General features: G+C 41.0%; 1 protein-coding gene across 1 annotated transcript in view; it reads right to left on the bottom strand.

Annotated features, from left to right (window-relative positions):
- LOC124554984 (molybdenum cofactor biosynthesis protein 1-like) overlaps positions 1-20,398 on the bottom strand; it is a 78,900-nt gene that overhangs the window by 32,182 nt on the left and 26,320 nt on the right. Inside the window, exons 3-4 of the mRNA XM_047128722.1 lie at positions 15,500-15,724; positions 6,123-6,268 (exon numbers count right to left, since the gene is read on the bottom strand). Coding sequence (XP_046984678.1) covers positions 6,123-6,268; positions 15,500-15,724 — 371 coding nt within the window. The remainder of the gene's footprint in view (positions 1-6,122; positions 6,269-15,499; positions 15,725-20,398) is intronic.

Here is a 20,398-nt window from a genome sequence, read left to right as displayed (position 1 = left end):
TAAAGTGACGACCATACAAGAAATCATGGAACTTAGGAACACCAAACACGAGAGCCAAAGCTTCTTTCTCTATCTGTGAATAATTTCTTTGCGCAGACGAGAGCAATTTGGATGCAAAGGCAATAGGGCGATCATGCGACCCATCTTTGTGCGCAAGCACAGCACCGATCCCGAAATCCGATGCATCTACCATCAACAAAAGGGGTTTCTGGGGATTGAATGGCGTAAGGCAAGTATTAGTATGCAACGCCGATTTCAACTGGCGAAAGGCGCGTTCGCATTCCGTCGTCCAGACGAACGGAACACCCTTACGGCGTAAGCTATGAATCGTAGCTGAAATGGAAGAGGCATTGCGCAGAAAGCGATGATAATAGTTAATTTTACCCAACACACTCTGTAGCTGCTTCAAATTCTGCGGCGAAGGCAAGTCTTGTATGGCACGGAGGTGCTCTGGACTCGGATGTATGCCTTGGGCATTGATGACATGTCCCAGGTATGGTAAGTCACGAGCAAAAAACACACATTTGTCCTTCCGCAAGCGAAGACCATTTTGTCGCAATACCTGAAATAATGTTCGTAGGTGTGCTAAATGGTCGTCTGCTGTCTTTCCGGAGATCACAATATCGTCCAGATAGTTCGCAGCAGTAGGGAATGATGCACAAACAGTTTGTAAATATTGCTGAAACAATGCAGGGGCGGATGCACACCCGAATGGCAGTCTTTTGAATCGGTACAAACCAAGATGCGTGTTAACCACCAAGACGCACTGGGATTCTTCGTCCACTGGTATTTGGAAGTATGCATCTGTGACGTCCAACTTTGAAAAATATTTACCCGGGCACAGTTTGTCAAAAAGATCTTCCAGGCAGGGTAATGGAAAAGTTGCAAACACTAGTTGTGGATTCACAGTGGCCTTGAAGTCCACACAAAGTCTCAGTTTTCCGGAAGGTTTGGGCAAAATTACTAATGGTGAGGCCCAGAGAGAAGCCTGCACACGTTCAATTACACCTTGTGATTCTAAATCGTGTAATGTTCTTGCAACCTCATCACGCAATGCATGAGGAACATTGCACGCTCTGAAAAATTTCGGTTGCCCGTTGACTTTCAGTTCCAAATGTGCTTCATAGTTTTTAGCGCAACCTAAGCCTGGCGCAAAAATGTCTGCAAATTCTTCACACAGACGAGAAACACAGTCTGAAGGCACAGTCTGATTCACTGATAGGACCTGATTTACTATAGACATGTTAAACAACTGAAATAAATCGAAACCAAACAAGTTCACTGCAGTAGAACAACGAAGAACATAAAATGAGACAAGTTTTGTTTGTCCCTTGTATGTTGCAAGAAGGCTGCACTGTCCTAACACAGGGGATATTCTGACTTGAATAACTATTTAACATAACATTTGCGGCATGCAACGGAGGTTTGCCCAGTTGTTTGTACGTGTCGTGATTGAGCAACGAAACTGCAGCTCCGGTATCGAGCTGGAATGGTATGACCATTCCATTAAAATCCAAATCTACAAAAAGTTTACTGTCCTGCTGACGACAAGAGCAACTGTCTCGTGCAATTTGAACTGATACAGGTACAGCATCACTTGCTAATTGACGTGATTTCTGGCGACGTCGACGCACACTTTGTGTGGGACGAACACTGTCACTGTTTGAGAAAGTGGCACTGGACGGGGTGGAATTCACTACATGAATGTCCATGGGCGAAGGTCCACGAGGCTGAGTGTCCTTGGTTCGATTCCGGCGCGAAGCAAAAGGCCTGGAATGGTTGTGATTGTCTGATCTGAGCTTTTTCTGGCAAACACTTTGAACATGTCCTTTCTTATTACAGAAAAAGCAAATAGCTTGGCGTGACGGGCAATTTTCACGCGAATGTCTAGTAGCACACCACGGGCATGATTTTACTGCAGTTGTATGCTGTCGCGGCACACCTGGTTTAGAGCGTAACGGCAGCTGCGTGGACGTGCGCGAGGGCAGTTTACCGGGCCGTGCAGCGCGCCTGGCGGGCTGGTTAATGTTACACATGGCTGGCGAAGTTGCAAATGATTCCTGAGCAAAGTCAAGTGTGTCTTGTCTATCTAATATGTCTATCACTTGCTGAAGGGAGGGATTAACTAGTTTCAAAATCTGTTCCCATATACGAACATCAGAAACGTTCTGTGCAATTGCATCACGGACCATTGTATCTGAATAAGGGAGTCCACATTCACACTCAAAAGCACAATCCCTTGTAAGGCCTTGCAATGTTGCAACCCACTCCCTATTAGTTTGACCGGCCATACGTTTTGTACGAAAGAACGTATACCTTTTTGCAACTACATTAACTGTTTCCTTGAAATAGGCATCTAAAGCAGACAAAAGTTCTTCGTAGGACAGAGTTGCTACGTCGCATTGGGGAAATAATTTCACTATCACACGGTACGTTTGCACCCCTACACATGCCAATAAATGAGGCTGCCGCTCGTTACCTTGAATTCTGTAGGCGGCGAGATGAAATCCAAACTGGCGTGACCACTCCGTCCATGTTTCCTTAGCTGGGTCAAACGGCCTAAAAGGCGGTGCAACTGCGAGTTGTGGCTGCGGTAGTAGTAGAGCGGCGGCTGCCGCATCGTTGTGCAGTTCACGTTGACCCTGGACGAGCCGTCCAAGGGCATCCAATAACGCCTGCGTCTGCTGATTCTGCAAGTGATAAAATTCGGACAGTACATCTGGCGAAGCCATGACACAAGTAAATGTAAGCAATTTGAAAGAACAAGACCCTTTCCGTTGACTTGTCGCCAAAAATTGTTGTGTCTAGACAAGACAGCCTAGACACAATGAGAGGAAGCCGAAAGGCACGCGCTAAGTTAAAAAAGGAGGGCGTGAGGTCTGAAACAGGATACGTAATGATTGCTTGTGTGTTGTGCCTGGTGCAACTTTGTTTTCTTTATGGTAAATAGTGATCTATCTTTCCCTGCACACACACAGAGAAAAAAAACTGCCAAGTCCAGCAGCTAGGGGCAAGCTGCTGGAGTTGGCAGTCATATGTGTGTGACATGTGCTTGCCTGTGTGTATGAATGTGTGTGTTTCTCTGTATCTCTTTTGCTGATGAAGGCTGTGGCCGAAAGCTTTGTGTAAGTGCCTTTTTAATTGTGCCTGTCTACAATGTAACATGTCTCCTTTACAGTAAGCAGCAATCTATGTTTTCCTATATTTTTCATTTACACAGATGTAATTAACAAATCAGAGTCTATTTATTCCAGAGAAGTGACAGTTTGTTCATGACAGTTCAGCACAAATCTGATTTTTTATATACAGCAAGGCTACCTATAAATTATTCTGTGTGCCAGTGTTCATGCTGACTATAGGGATTCACACTGATCATGTGTAATTTGACACCTGGTCCTGTAAAGTTACTTCTGCTCAACGTGAAAAATTCTCCAATTCACATTTTGTAATTAACCTTAACAAATCAAATAATGCACCCTTCGATATAACTGCTTATTGTCCACTTCCCATCACTCTATTCCCAATGTCAACCCAGCTGACCTCTACTTCTAATCCAAAAACCATGGTTGACTCAATGTTTGCTATTGCAAGCTATTGCTAATGCAACACAAAAGTGCCAGAGGCACCAGTAATGATATACAATTAAAAATACTAGAAAGTAAGGCACACCGGTTAGTACATGCTAAGACAAACACTACAAGTGTCTAAGACACTGCGCTCTCACACAACAAGTACGAGGTCTGAATACATTCCAGTTATGATACACAAAACTGTTTCATTCACAGTGGCTATATACATACTCTCTCCCCAATAAACAGAATAGTTATAACTCAATTGTTCACAAGTGTATATTATGACTCTTGCCACAGCCACGCAGTCAGTATGCCACAGGCGTGCCATAGAAAGCGATCAGGTTCAATTCCTTGTAGAGCCGGGAAATTCTGCTCGGTGGACAGACTGGAATAGGGTACACTCTGCTTGTAGTTCTAGCTGAGGAGATACTCAAGTGAGAAGTAGTGTCTTCAACTTCTGGAAGTTGATAACAGCCTGGAGAGTTGTATACTGACCCCCTAACTCTCCATAGATTTATAGTAGAGGACATCTCTCGAAGAGCATTGCGTGGTCTTCTGGGCCCAATGCAGAGTTCCTTTATCTATGTATATTGTATATCACCACTTGTACACACTCATCAGCACAGTATCATATTGTCTCTTCACGTGGCAAATTTTTATTTCCTTGTTTCCAGATCAAGACTTTTCCTCTTCCTCTTCTTCGTTTTTTTTTTTTTTTTTTTTTTACTATCATTACTTGTACCACACATATTCCACACGGTTTATGCTCACTCCTTCAATGATACTTCCCATCCTCCTCTAGTGTGCGAGTTGTCCCTGCTTTCCTGCGTGTTTCTTGGTTTAAACACCCTTGTTTCAAAAGAGAGTGACAGCTTAGATACAGTCTTGTCAACATTTTGTAATTTTATTTAGCAATTATTGTTTGAGCCTTATAGGCGAATGTCACAAGATATTGTCAACCACTGGATTCACTAGATTGGAATGGGGTTCATGGTAACTTATCAATTCATTTTTTAAGTTGCTGTTATCTTTTTCATCCTATCTTGGACTAGCTTTTCCATACTCCCACTCTATTTTACGTAGCCAAACAGTTATCTGCCCTTGCAAACTTGCTCCTTTACTACCAAGTTAACTAATACTGGGCAGCCTAACAGAAGTTCCAATATCCAGTCTTTCACCACAATTCACCTATACACACTTTTCACTCATTGATTTTCTTTTTTCAATGTCATAAATATTTTGCTTTCACAGACTGCTGTGCTTTGAACATAAAATTGTAGGAACATCTGCCTCACATGTCACTTTTTTTTTTTATTATTAAAGAATATGTTCCTCGCTCATTCCTATTTGCTTCTGATACATTTCCATTCTCACTTTTATTTTCTTTTGATCCATTTCTTTTTTCTTTGATAGACAAGTCAAACAACAATGGCAATATGTTGCAGCCCCCTGTGTTTCACCCTACTTACTACGAACTTACTTTTCTTAGCTTCCAATTTTATTAGTCATTTGGTTTTTAAGATACTTAAATTAATTGTTTGACCCTGTATTTTTATATCTTATTTTACCTTCGGTTGATAAAGGATTTCTGGTATGCTCACAAAGAGAGAGCTGATTCTTCCCACCCCTCACCCCCCTTACCTTGTCCTGAAACAAACTTATCGCCAAGTATCTTGCAGTTTTTTTCCTATTATTAATCTCTTAGTCTAGTCATCAATTTAAAAGTGTCAGTTGTTGGTCCCATTGTCTAATAATTTGTACATTTATACACATGAAGTTCCAATTTTTATTTGGAACATATAGACTCTGATAATCATGAATCACAGTTCAAATGGCTCTGGGCACTATGGGACTTAACATTTGAGCCAAGGCAGGATTCAAACCTGCGACCGTAGCAGTCGCGCAGTTCTGGACTGAAGCGCCTAGAACCGCTCGGCAACGGTGGCTGGCGAATCATAGTTACCATCACACGGACAGAAATACTGTGTTAACTTTAATACAACATAGGGACGTAGCTAAAAATGTCTTTACATAATTTCCAGTTCTGATTACTTTCCTTTAATTTAAACTAACAAATAGGTTAGTGTAACATGATGTTGACAGAGGCAAATTATATATACTCACAAATTATTTAGCTAGAGGTATCTGGTTTGTATGTCTGGGAGGGAGGAGGGTGCAAGCTGAAAACTTCAAGAAAAGATTACTCATTTCATACCTGCTGGATTTAACTGCAGTTTATCTCTTCCATATACCAACCACATACCTAATGTGCATGGCAAACAGTTTGAAAGTATTATTCTATACTCAGCATTTGGAACTATCAGTTCCTTCATGAGAGAGGAAAGAGGGATAAGTTTCTGAAGGTCTGAAAGGTCACTCGGACTCCACAACTAATGTGAGGACAAGAGGAACAAATGTGTCTATAAGAAGTTTTGGAATTTCACCTCCTGAAGGTAAAATACTGATCAGTCTGTCAGTCTTCTAGTAATTTTATGGTTTCCTCGCATGAATTTTCACTTGGACATGATTATTCTATGTTTCATCACTCACCTGAGAGATATCTCTGAATTCCCAAAGAGACACACCTTCAAATTGCCATCAGCTGTTATCGGTAAACGGTTGCACGTGCCACAGAAGTGTTCACTCATTGAGGTAATAAATCCCACACGTCCCTTGAAGCCCGGGACATGGTATGCCTGCAAAAAGAAATTGTAAGAAAATAGGTACTGCTGTTGTGAAAATACTATAAATGTGTTGCTCACCAAGTGGAGGAAGGAGAAAATGTGCATTAAGGGGAGTTTGAACGCCCTATCCTGACAATGTTACATTTAGTGACTTAACTTCCCCGTACTTCAGGAACAACTGTAGCCATTGACAAGAAACTTTTACAGGACATTAAACTATATGTTCTGAGTCTTACAATAATTGCATTTCAGCCACTGCTTTTGGAAATACAATTTTTTAATTACACAGTTAAAATTTTGTGTACCTTTTTGTATGCTATTCTAAATAATTTTACTTATACATAACATTATGTTTTTCTTTTAGTTCAGAAGACTCAGGATACATATGTCATTACTCCCTGAAAATTTGAATTCGCTACTTGCCGTAGTTTCGGAGATTTAGGGAAAAATGCAAGAGAAAATGTAAATTTTCAGGAAGAGTTTTTAAAGTTTCAATAGACTGTAACTCAATATATGCTTAACATTTTATTTTTAGTCACTCAGAAGCACCCTGCACCATACTGTATATCATCCTCTTGATCTTTTTTAAGTTTTTTTTGTTTTCTTCTTTCTGGACTCCGTAGTGGCCAACTGTGCAGCATACTCTGCTTTACCAGTGCAAACCTTGTCCATCCCTTCAAATTCTCTGATGAAGTTTGCTCCAGAATTAATTCCCATATGTTGTAGCACTTTCACGCTACCAATGTTGCCATCATTAAAAGCAATAACAGCATGACTGACCCCCACTTTAGTGTCTTCATTACAAGAAAAACATTTTTTGGTCTACATCTACATCTACATCCATACTCCTCAAGCCACCTGATGGTGTAGGGTACCTTGAGTACCTCTATTGGTTCTCCCTTCTATTCCAGTCTCGTATTGTTCGTGGAAAGAAGGATTGTCGGTATGCCTCTGTGCGGGCTCTAATCTCTCTCATTTTATCCTCATGGTCTCTTCGTGAGATATACGTAGGAGGGAGAAATATATTGCTTGACTCCTCAGTGAAGGTATGTTCTCGAAACTTCAACAAAAGCCCATACCAAGCTACTGAGTGTCTCTACCGCAGAGTCTTCCACTGGAGTTTATCTAACATCTCTGTAATGCTTTCATGATTACTAAATGATCCTATAACGAAGCATGCTGCTCTCTGTTGGATCTTCTCTATCTCTTCTATCAACCCTATCTGGTACAGATCCCTCACTGCTGAGCAGTATTCAAACAGTGGGGGAACAAGTGTACTGTAACCTAATTCCTTTGTTTTTGGATTGCATTTCCTTAGGATTCTTCCAATGAATCTCAGTCTGGCATCTGATTTACCGATGATCAACTTTATATGATCATTCCATTTTAAATCACTCCTAATGCATACTCCCAGATAATTTATGGAATTAACTGCTTCCAATTGCTGACCTGCTATATTGTAGCTAAATGATATGGGATCTTTCTTTCTATGTATTCGCAGCACATTACACTTGTCTACATTGAGATTCAATTGCCATTCCCTGCACCATGCATCAATTCGCTGCAGATCATCCTGCATTTCAGTGCAATTTTCCATTGTGGCAACCTCTCAATATACCACAGCATCATCCGCAAAAAGCCTCAGTGAACTTCTGATGTCATTCACAAGGTCATTTATGTGTATTGTGAATAGCAACGGTCCTACGACACTCCCCTGCAGCACACCTGAAATCACTCTTACTTCGGAAGACTTCTCTCCATTGAGAATGACAGGCTGCGTCCTGTTATCTAGCAACTCTTCAATCCAATCACATAATTGGCCTGATAGCCCATATGCTCTTACTTTGTTCATTAAATGATTGCGGGGAACTGTATCGAACACCTTGCAGAAGTCAAGAAACACAGCATCTACCTGGGAACCCGTGTCTATGGCCCTCTGAGTCTCGTGGACGAATAGCGCGAGCTGGGTTTCACACGATCGTCTTTTTCAAAACCCATGCTGATTCCTACAGAGTAGATTTCTAGTTTACAGAAAAATCATAATACTCGAACATAATACATGTTCTAAAATTCTACAACTGATCGACATTAGAGATATAGGTCTATAGTTCTGCACATCTGTTCGACGTCCCTTCTTGAAAACGGGGATGACCTGTGCCCTTTTCCAATTCTTTGGAACGCTACGCTCTTGTAGAGACCTACGGTACACTGCTGCAAGAAGGGGGGTAAGTTCCTTCGCATACTCTGTGTAAAATTGAACTGGTATCCCATCAGGTCAGCGGCCTTCCCTCTTTTGAGTGATTTTAATTGTTTCTCTATCCCTCTGTCATCTATTTCAGTATCTACCATTTTGTCATCTGTGTGACAATCTAGAGAAGGAACTACAGTGCAATCTTCCTCTGTGAAACAGCTTTGGAAAAAGACATTTAGTATTTCGGCCTTCAGTCCATCATCCTCTGTTTCAGTACCTTTTTGGTCAAAGAGTGTCTGGACATTTTGTTTTGATCCACCTACCGCTTTGACATAAGAGCAAAATTTCTTAGGATTTTCTGCCAAGTCAGTACATAGAACTTTACTTTCGAATTCATTTAACGCCTCTCGCATGGCCCTCCTCACATTACATTTCACTTCACGTAATTTTTGTTTGTCTGCAAGGTGTTGGCTACGTTTATGTTTGCTGTGAAGTTCCCTTTGCTTCTGCAGCAGTTTTCTAACTCGGTTGTTGTACCACGCTGGCTCTTTTCCATCTCTTACGATCTTGCTTGGCACATACTCATCTAACGCATATTGTACGATGGTTTTGAACTTTATCCACTGATCCTCAACACTATCTGTACTTAAAACAAAACTTTTGTGTTGAGGCGTTAGGTACTCTGATATCTGATTTTTGTCACTTTTGCTAACCAGAAAAATCTTCGTACCTTTTTTTAATATTTCTATTTACGGCTGAAATCATCGATGCAGTAACCGCTTTATGATCGCTGATTCCCTGTTCTGCGTTAATTGTTTCAAATAGTTCGGGTCTGTTTGTCACTAGAAGGTCTAATATGTTATCGCCACGAGTCAGTTCTCTGTTTAACTGCTCAAGGTAGTTTTCAGATAAAGCTCTTAAAAAATTTCACTGGATTCTTTGTCCCTGCCACCCATTATGAAAGTTTGAGTCTCCCAGTCTATATCCGGCAAATTAAAATCTCCACCCAGAACTATAACATGGTGGGCAAATCTACTCGAAATATTTTCCAAATTATCCTTCAAGTGCTCAGCCACAACAGCTGCTGAGCCAGGGGGCCTATAGAGACATCCAATTACCATGTCTGAGCCTGCTTTAACCGTGACCTTCACCCAAATTATTTCACATTTCGGATCTCCATCAATTTCCTTCGATACTGTTGCACTTCTTATCGCATTAAACATGCCTCCCCCTTCACTGTCCAGCCTGTCTCTGCGGTATACATTCCAATCTGAGTTTAGAATTTCATTACTGTTTACATCTGGTTTCAGCCTACTTTCTGTCCCTAGTACTATGTGGGCATTGTGACTGTTTATTAATGAGAGCAGTTCTGGGACCTTTCTATAGACGCTCCTGCAGTTTACTATTAGCACATTAATATTGTTATTCCCTGCTGCATTTTGTCTACTCCTACCTTGCCGCATCTCAGGAGGTGTCTTGTCGGGCCTAGGGAGGGAGTTCTCTAACTTAAAAAACCCACATGTGCACTCCACACATACTCCGCTACCCTTGTAGCCGCTTCCTGCATGTAGTGCACACGTGACCTATTCAGGGGGACCCTACATTTCTGCACCCGATAGCGGAGGTCGAGAAATTTGCACCCCAGATCTCCGCAGAATCGTCTGAGCCCCTGGTTTAAGCCTTCCACTCGGCTCCAAACCAGAGGACCACTATCGGTTCTGGGAACGATACAACAAGTAGCTAGCTCAGATTCCACCCCGCGAGGCTTTCCGCCTACACCAACTCCGCTAGCTGCCTGTACGAACTGAGGATGACCTCTGAACCCAGACGGCAGGAGTCATTGGTGCCGACATGAGCAACAATTTGCAGTCGGGTGCACCCAGTGCTCTCTATCACTGCCAGCACGGCCTCCTCCACATCTCGGATGAGACCCCCGGCAAGCAGACAGAGTGAACACTGACCTGCTTACCCGACCTTTCCGCTATTTCCCTAAGGGGCTCCATCACCCGCCTAACGTTGGAGCTCCCAATAACTAATATACCCCTCCCCCCATGTGCCTGCTCGGACCTGGCTGAAGGAGTGGCCACATGTCCACTCACAGGCAGAACGGGCGATGCCACACGGCCAGCCTCCACACTGACCCTCCGCCTCATGCGCCGTGAATGCCGCTGAACCCGCCACTCCCCTTGGGAAGAGGGTGGCCCAACCGTGCCCGGTAGCTGCAAAGATGTCTTGACAGCAGGGTCAGTGGGTGAAGCATGTAATGTAACACCTGGGGTGTACCATGCAACGCACCAGACTCCCCACTGCCGCTACACTCTGAGGCAGCAGCCTGAAGATGGCTAACCGCGGCTTCAACACATTCAGCTGTTTGCGAACAGTGGCCAGCTCCTCCTGTGTCCGTACACAGCAGTCACACATCCTATCCATCATAAGAAATCAATTTACTGTAGAGAGTTAATCAACTTATAACTAGACTGCTAATTCACTAAAGGCGGCTGATAGTTGACTAAACTGTGGTTACTAGACACTTCCTGTAGAAAACAATGAAAATAGCACTACCTGTCTCTGGACTGTATTGAAAACAAACACTAGCACTACTGGCACTATGGCTGACTAAACGGACTCTCTCTGACTGTATTCAAAACAAACACGAAATCTATGGAACACTATTACTAGCACCCGACAATTAAAGCTTCCTAAAAGCAAAAACACACGGAAAAGGAAGTGACAAGTAAGCAAAATAGAGTTAATACTTCAATTAGCATAGCTCGCTGCACAGCAGACATGACGCAGATGGCAGTTACAACGACACTGACACAATAAGATTATTGAACGACTCATTGGGATTTTGAGTCTGACAATGCAGACACTTCTTCAATAATTCAGGATTGCCAGGTCTCTGTAAACAGGTTTTATGATATCCACAACTGCTGCTGGGATAGAATGTTTATGGCTGTATGACCTGTTTGAGTACTGGGCATTGCGGTAATTGCACCATGAACCAGATCTAGGAGGGCAAAGATGGTGTACTGGTTTATCATCAGCTGACAGTCTCTGGAAGAAGGTAGCCCATACTGCCTGCTTCATTTTCAACAAATCCTCAGTATTATTTCTAATGGCAATCTCATAATACTGTTGTAGTTCATCAATCATGTTGTCTGTCAGCCTGCTTCTTATGGTCTTACCACCTGAAAGTTTCTTGTCTCTCAAACTTTGTTTCAACTTCCTCAATCTGGTATCCATCCTCTTCTGGACATGAGCAACACATTCCAGTTCTGTGATAAGCTTGTCACCATAAGGCTGAGTGGCTACTACACTGTTATATGCATTTGAGTCTGCATAACCTAAGAACTTAGTGTAACACACTCCCCTTTAGTTTACAGATCGATTATAAATTTCAACAGCTGCACAGGCCTCCGTACGACTAGTTGTCCTTCATAACTTCTGTCACAGATATGCCCTTCTTCATTCCCTGATTTATACTTATAAGAATGTTTGGTTAAAATCTGGAAATCTATTAGCTTTCCAGTATCAACACTGGTCACTGTAGCAACAGAATTCTTAGAACTGCAGCTACGCTTCTACCAAGTGCCCCAAAAGCTACTGATATGACAATCATACCATCGTTTATTTCAGCAGCTGCATTTGCAGCACCCTTAATTGACTCACATGCAGTGGATTTCACAGCAGCTCCAATAAATCCTGCATACTTGTCCATTTTACAAAGTGGGCGTGGCATATACATCACGACACACATTGTTTCTGCTGCAGTGTGTCCTTTGCCAATAGCTCTCAATCCAAAAAACCACCTAACATTTATGTCAAAATAATTATCTTTACACTTATCAGAATTCCAAAATGAATGAGTGTATTTACAAATGGCAGAATTAATGGTAAGTTTCCTGGCTAGTCCATTTGATACCTCAATGTCTTCATGTAAACTAACTGGCCCTCCACATAGATACAGCACACACATTCACATAACACCCCTGTTAGGATGTGTAAATGTATCAGAATATAACCTAACCTACCGTTTACATGAGTTTTGTTTTGAGATAACTGTGTTATCACTATGTTTTATTTTAATCTTCGAAGCACTAATGGGTGTTTCGCTAGATACTCATGAGTTTGCCAGTATTTCATTGTCTGCAACTTCACACACCACATGCTGAACACAATGTTTCTCTTTATTCAAAAATTTATTACCATGAAACCCACATTTCTTAAAAACACTTCATTTTCGAGTCATGCTTTTTGAGAGATTTACCAGTCTATTCCTCACTTCTCCTCGGAAGAACGTTAGCACTTCGATATACAAAGCATGTTTATACTATGAAAAGATACGATACTATTTTTGACAGTGCTACCAATGCAAACACATAATTTAACCTTTATAACACAGCAATCCACAGCTTTCTACAGGGTAGTCCATTGATAGTGACCGGGCCAAATATCTCACGAAATAAGCATGAAATGAAAAAACTACAAAGAACGAAATTCGTCTAGCTTGAAGGGAGAAACCAGATGGCGCTATGGTTGGCCTGCTAAATGGCACTGCCATAGGTCAAACTCATATCAACTGCATTTTTTAAAAATAGGAGCCCCCATTTTTTATTACATATTCATGTAGTACGTAAAGAAATGTGAATGTTTTAGCTGGAACACTTTTTCACTTTGGGATAGTTGAGGCTGTAATAGTCAAAAATGGTTCAAATGGCTCTGAGCACTATGGGACTTAACTTCTGAGGTCATCAGTCCCCTAGAACTTAGAACTACTTAAACCTAACTAACCTAAGGACATTACACACATCCATGCCCAAGGCAGGATTCGAACCTGCGACCGTAGCGGTCGTGCGTTTCCAGACTGTAGCGCCTAACACCACTCGGCCACTTCGGCCAGCTGCTGTAATAGTCACAAACATATAAGTATGTAGTATCACATAACTTTCCGCCAGTGCGGACGGTATTTGCTTCGTGATACATTACCCGTGTTAAAATGGACCGTTTACCAATTGCGGAAAAGGTCGGTATCGTGTTGATGTATGGCTATTGTGATCAAAATGCCCAAGGGGCGTGTGCTATGTATGCTGCTCGGTATCCTGGACAACATCATTGAAGTGTCGGGACCATTCGCCGGATAGTTACATTATTTAAGGAAACAGGAAGTGTCCAGTCACATGTGAAACATCAACCATGACCTGCAACAAATGATGATGCCCTAGTAGGTGTTTCAGCTGCTGGGGCAGCTAATCCACACATCAGTAGCAGACAAATTGCACGAGAATTGGGAATCTCAAAAACGTCGGTGTTGAGAATGCTACATCAACATTGATTGCACCCGTACCATATTTCAATGCACCAGGAATTGCATGCCAATGACTTTGAATGTCATGTAGAGTTCTGCCACTGGGCACAAGAGAAATTACGAGACGATGAAAGATTTTTTGAATGTGTTCTATTTAGCGATGAAGCATCATTCACCAACAGCGGTAACCTAAACCGCCATAATATGCACTATTGGACAACGGAAAATCTACGATGGCAGCGACAAGTGGAACAGCAGCGACCTTGGCAGGTTAATGTATGGTGTGGCATTAAGGGCGGAAGGTTAATTGGCCCCCATTTTATCCATGGCAATCTAAATGGTGCAATGTATGCTGATTTCCTGCGTAATGTTCTACCAATGTTACTACAAGATGTTTCACTGCATGACAGAATGGCGATGTACTTCCAACATGATGGATGTCCGGCACATAGTTTGCGTGCGGTTGAAGCAGTATTGAATAGCACATTTCATGACAGGTGGATTGGTCGTCAAAGCACCATACCATGGCCCGCACGTTCACCGGATCTGACGTCCCCGGATTTCTTTCTGTGGGGAAAGTTGAAGGATATTTGCTATCGTGATCCACCGACAATGCCTGACAACATGCGTCAGTACATTATCAATGCATGTGCGAACATTACGGAAGGCAAACTACTCACTGTTGAGAGGAATGTCATTACACGTATTGCCAAAGGCATTGAGGTTGACAGACATCATTTTGAGCATTTATTGCATTAATGTGGTATTCACAGGTAATCACGCCGTAACAACATGCGTTCTCAGAAATGATAAGTTCACAAAGGTACATGTATCACATTGGAACAACCGAAATAAAATGTTCAAATGTACCTAGGTTCTGTATTTTAATTTAAAAAACCTACCTGTTACCAACTGTTCGTCTAAAATTATGAGACATATGTTTGACTATTACAGTGCCATCTATCACAAACTGAAAAAAGTGGTCCAACTAAAACATTCATATTTCTTTATGTATTACACGAATATGTAATAAAAAATGGGGTTCCTATTTTAAAAAACACAGTTGATATCAGTTTGAGCTATGGCAGCGCCTTATAGCAGGCCAACCATTGCGCCAGCTGGTTTCCCCCTTCGAGCTAGACAAATTTCGTTCTTTGTAGTTTTTTCGTTTGACACTTATTTCGTGAGATATTTGGCCCGGTCACGATCAATGGACTACCCTGTATATAAAAAATTACCGATTTTATTAGGTCTTGAAGTAATGCATGTAAAAATTTTAACATTTTCAACTGGTGTAGATTATATTTTAGAAAATAAAATGAAATACTTCTCACACAAGTTTATAAGTAATATACATATCATTTTATTTGGAAAATGGCAAATTTTATAATCAGATAAAAACCCGAAAAAGTGAAAAAGAATGTTTTCCCCTTCTAACTCCCCTTAAAGTTATGGAAATGAGTAAGCTTTCGGAGCCAGTGGCTTCTTCTTCTGGCAGAAACAATAAGGGGAAGGAAAAGGGAAGAAAGAAAAGGATTGTCAAGGTTTAGGAAATGGGGAGAGTTGCAGAGAAGCTGCAGAGAAACCCAGGCCAGGACAGACTTACTGAATGGGATGAGAAATATGTAACTAAACCAGTCTATCTCTCATACCACCAGCAGATGTGAAGTATTCTTGTGATTGGTAGTAAGTCATAAACATTAAATTATTTTCAATGTATGTTCATACGTAATACTGCACGTACCTTTGAGGTATCATTGGGCCCATTGGGAAGAGGATCAAAATTAGGCCACTGCTTTCTAATTATTTGGAGCATTTCACAAAATGAGACCATCTTCCCATCATTCCATTTGTTGCCGCTGAAAGGCATGTACTCGATAAATCTTACATCAACATTTTTCTCTTTTGTTAACTCCACAAAACTGCACACTTCATCTTCATTAAAACCTCGCATTACAACACAATTTATCTGTGGAAGAAAGTCACCATTAAAAACTTGGTATCAGATAAAGCATGGTTTAAACAGAGTTTGAAAGACTTTTTGATAGATAACTCATCCTACTCAATAGATGAATATCTTAACAGTGGCTGTTAGGCCAGCTTAAATAAGAATGTCTGTTAGATTTCAGTTCTGAGAGCACTTTGCCATAACAGTCAAGATTATGTACTTTTTGTTTGATAAATTTATTAATAGTGCATAACAGTGTTTCAGTCTGACAGCGTATCAATTCTGAAAATATTAGCTGTTCCAGTTTGTATTGTATTCACCTAGTTTGACAATCTCCTGACAAATGATCAGGGTATTCAAATGTTTTATATTTTTTATGTTATACTTTCTGGCATGTTACTCACCCATGAGAATCGTCTCATGTTTTGGGTCTTGGAACAAAAGCTGAATCTAATCTAATCTAACCTACAAAATAATGGTTCTACAAGTCTGTTGTTATATTTGTATACCTCACTGATTCTGTTAAATTAATCTTTTTCTCTCTTTTTAGAGAATGTCTGAATTTATCTTAGCATGCCAAGCTGTTAACCTTCTTAACAATTTATGAAAATTAAACTACATACATCTCCAATCTTTTTCCCCACTCCAACGCACACATCTTTCGCTGAAGGTATTATTTTAACTATTACATGAAATTAAGAAGCTTTCTTGAAACTGTGCTGCCATTTGTGAAACAAAGTTAAAAGTGTTCTCAAGATAAAAGGTCTTCACAAAAGGAGCATTTAGTATCTGTGCAGGTGGTAATACTGACAGCCATCATATAAACAAGCCCAAATGGTAGAACATCCTGCTTTACACATACACGCAATGGCAGAAAAAAGGAAAAGAGCACACCTTTCATTCAAGCATTGAATATATAAACTGATGAGACAAAACACTATGACCTCCTGTTTGATAATGTGTTTGTCCACTGTTGGAACACAATACAGCAGTGATTTTGTGTGGGACAAGTTCAACAAATTTCAGGTATGTTCCCAGCATTATGTGAGGTATGTTCCCAGCATTATGCAGCACCGCATGTCTAAGCACAGGTCATGTAATTCCCATAAATTGCAGATCAGTGGTTTCTGGGTGCAGAACTGGTATCTGATAGCATCGCAGATGTATTCCATCAGATTCAGAAGGGGTGAATTTGATTCTGGCCTCGTGACACTGAAAGTCATATTGTTGAAACATGTCACCTTCATTAGGGACAGGGTGCGGACAGTGCACAATAATGTTCACACAGAACAAAGCTGTTATGGAGCCTTCAGTTACTACCACAGGACCCATAGAAGACCAGGTGAATGTCCTCCATAGCATAATATTGCTCCCACTGGCCTAAGTCTGTAGCAAAGTGCACATTTCAAGCACCAATTCACTCTGTTGACAGTGTATGTGCACAAAACCGTCAAGCAGGTGTAATGCGAAACTCGAATGATTCAAACCAGATGACACATTTCTATTGATTCACTGCCCAATCTCAATGCTCCTGAGCCACAGAAATTGTAATTCAACTGTGTTGTCAACATGGGAACATACAGGGGTTGTCTGCAGCAGAGCCCTATGTTTAACAATGTGCAATGGATGGTGTGCTCTGAAATACTCGTGTTTCCACCAGCACTGTGTAGCTTCCTCAGCTGAATGTCATCTTTTTCAAAGGAACCATCCCAGAATTTGTCTTAAATCATTTAGGGAAATCAAGGAAAACCCAAATTTTGGTGGCCCGATGGGACTCGGGTCCGTTGTCCTCTCGAAGGCAAGTCCACTGTTTGACCACTGTGGTGGCATGACCTAGTCTTAATTAAGCCAGAAAATCTTGGGAAATGCTGACAGATTTAAGATATAACAATTTAAAACAATCCTTTCATGAATTTCACTACAATTTTCTGCTCTTTTGAAAAACAATTTCTTTTGACTGTTTTGATGTTGTTTAGTATGTTTAAATAATGATGGCAGTCTCTATAAAAGGGCAGTTCGGCTTTTAAGTTTAGTTATACTGTTTTAAACTACATCCTTCATCTATTTGTCCACCCAGAAGTGCTATAGGATGTAACTTGAAGACTATGGTGAGGTGGTGGGGGACAGTCATGTGTTGAGGAGGAGGTGCTGCCAGAAATGAAGTGTGTGAGGTGAAGTTATTGACACTGCATACAGGGAGAATAAAAATACTCTATTCCATATTCATTCACAATCTACATCTGCCCCCATATGGTTTTACTTTTCTCCAATAAGAAAAAAGAAATTGTCAGTAACTGTCTCTATAAGGTCTTAAAAGGAAACAAACAATAGAAAATCTAGGCTGGAATAATGCCCATATTATAAAAAAATACATTGCTATTCACTGTACACAGGAAATGTTAGGTCACAGACAAGCACAACAAAAAGACTACTAAACACATAAGCTTTCGATCAGAAAGTCTTCTTCGTAAGTGGACAAGACACACACACACACACACACACACACACACACACACACACATATGACTGTTGTTTCTCCCATGATGCGCAGTTGCTCCCAGTCTGGCCCTAGCAGCCAGAGACCGTGGTCATGTATGTGTGATCTGCATTTGCGCGCATGTGTGTGTGTGTGTGTGTGTGTGTGTGTGTGTGTGTGTGTGTGTGTGTGCGTGTGTGTGTGGGAAGGGGGGGGGGGAGGTTTGCACCAAAAGCTTACGTGTTTAATGGGTGGTGTATTTTTTTTTTTTTCCCCCTGCCTGCAACACAACATCTACACTATACAGTGAGTGCCAATCTATCCTTTTCATAATACTGTCGTTACCACCTTGCCAAGAGGCATATTGTGGAGTAATCCGAAGGGCTCTACTAATTTGTACAAGAGGAAGGAGAGCACAATCTCAATGTAAGTTTTTAGAAAACTGGTATGTGCATTACTTCTGCAAACCTTTCAGAAAGGACACAGTATGCACTTCATCCAGCAAGATGAGTAATAAACAATATTAGCAATACTGCATCAAACTTGTTCACTTTCATCTTTGGATTAAACATTTGATTTCAGAGAGTACAGAATTTGACAGAATCAAATTTTGGGGATATGTGGAACTGGGACAACGGCATATTTTTTACCCATTCACAAACTAAGCACTGCTGATTGCTACTTTTATTGTGTCTGCTGCTGCAATGCATATATGAAACTGTAAGTGCAGCATCTATGATGGAATAAAATGTTATACAAATGAAACAAACAGGCACAGTGAAATAGAGTAGTATGGCTCATCATTTCGGTCTCACAGATTAGCAGGTGTTGACTTGAAAGATAATACTTAAGAAGTTGAATCCAAAGGAGAGGATGTACCATATTTACTCAAATGTAAGCCGCATTTTTTCTGGTTTTTGTAATCCAAAAAACCGCCTGCGGCTTAGAATCGAGTGCAAAGCAAGTGGAAGTTCTGAAAAATGTCGGTAGGTGCTGCCACAACTAACTTTTGCCGTCGAATATATGTAGCGCTACACAGGCATGCTTCGTAGGCACAAAGATAAATACTGGCGCCAAAACCTCTGCGTCAGTAAATAAATTAAAAAAAAAAGGTGGAAGACGATTTTCATACATTATCCAACGAAGTAAATATAAATTCCGTATTGTTCATCTTCGAATGTAGCAGAACTTCAATGTATTACGAAAATCCGACTGGCAAGACTGTTTCGGATGTTTGTCAATATGGCCAACTCTACGTTCTGAATTTTTTCCTACCTGTGAGAAGAGATGGTTGCTTATAGGAACCTGATGAAATGTGAATCACATGCAGTATTCTCTTCATCATAAGAGTAATACGAATATAAACATGTTGCCACGTATTCTTTCGTGTTTGCTGCTATCTTATTTAAATCCTGTCTGCCTAATAAACTACGAAACTAGAGTGAGACAACAGCAAATGTGGAAGAATATACGTATCGTGTCATGTTTATATTCATATTATTCTTATGCCTAATAGTGATACAGTCAGAACTGAAGCACGGCAACTGACTAGATTTTTAAATCTAAGATGACTCTAATTTCTGTGCAGAATTTGATGTACTAAAGAAGCGGCCGCAAAGATTTTCAAACGGAGATAAATTTTCGCCTAACTCTCGTTCAGAACATGTTCTATCATATGCAGTCTATTATTTGGTTCTTGTTGATCATTATTTAAGAAAGCAGCAGTGTAAGTAACAACAAATAGTCTCTTGCCATTGTTTCGCTAATGAGATGATTTCTCTCTCTTTTTTTTTTTTTTTTTTTTAATTGTAGGCGGTGGTAGCGTGCATAAAAGCAAGCCATGCCGCGAGCGACGACAGGCCGCAAACACGCACTATCAGAATGCGACAAACAATGCATGACACAGTACAGTAATGTATTTTCAGCTTAGAGTGACATAAACGCCTATAACAAGGAAAACGGCACTTATCAGATCAAAGCAAAATAAGCAATTGATTCAAACCAGATGAAGCACGTGAAAAAGGAAGGGTACCAGTATAAATACGGACGGAGGGCCTGACGCATAGCAAAGGCTACCTGGTAAAGCTTAAGTGCTAAGCTTACGACTCGAACCAAACTACTGTATCTGTATCGTCATTCATTCGACCTAAATTGTGTCTCATATTACAATGGACCGACTTTGTTTCGATTTGGAGGTGCGGCCTAAAACTTTTCTCTCC

This window comes from Schistocerca americana, chromosome X (assembly GCF_021461395.2).
Source record: "Schistocerca americana isolate TAMUIC-IGC-003095 chromosome X, iqSchAmer2.1, whole genome shotgun sequence".
In the NCBI taxonomy this organism is placed as follows: Eukaryota; Metazoa; Arthropoda; class Insecta; order Orthoptera; family Acrididae; genus Schistocerca; species Schistocerca americana.
Note: the sequence above shows the minus strand (reverse complement) of the source record. Positions and strands in the feature narration are given on the sequence as shown.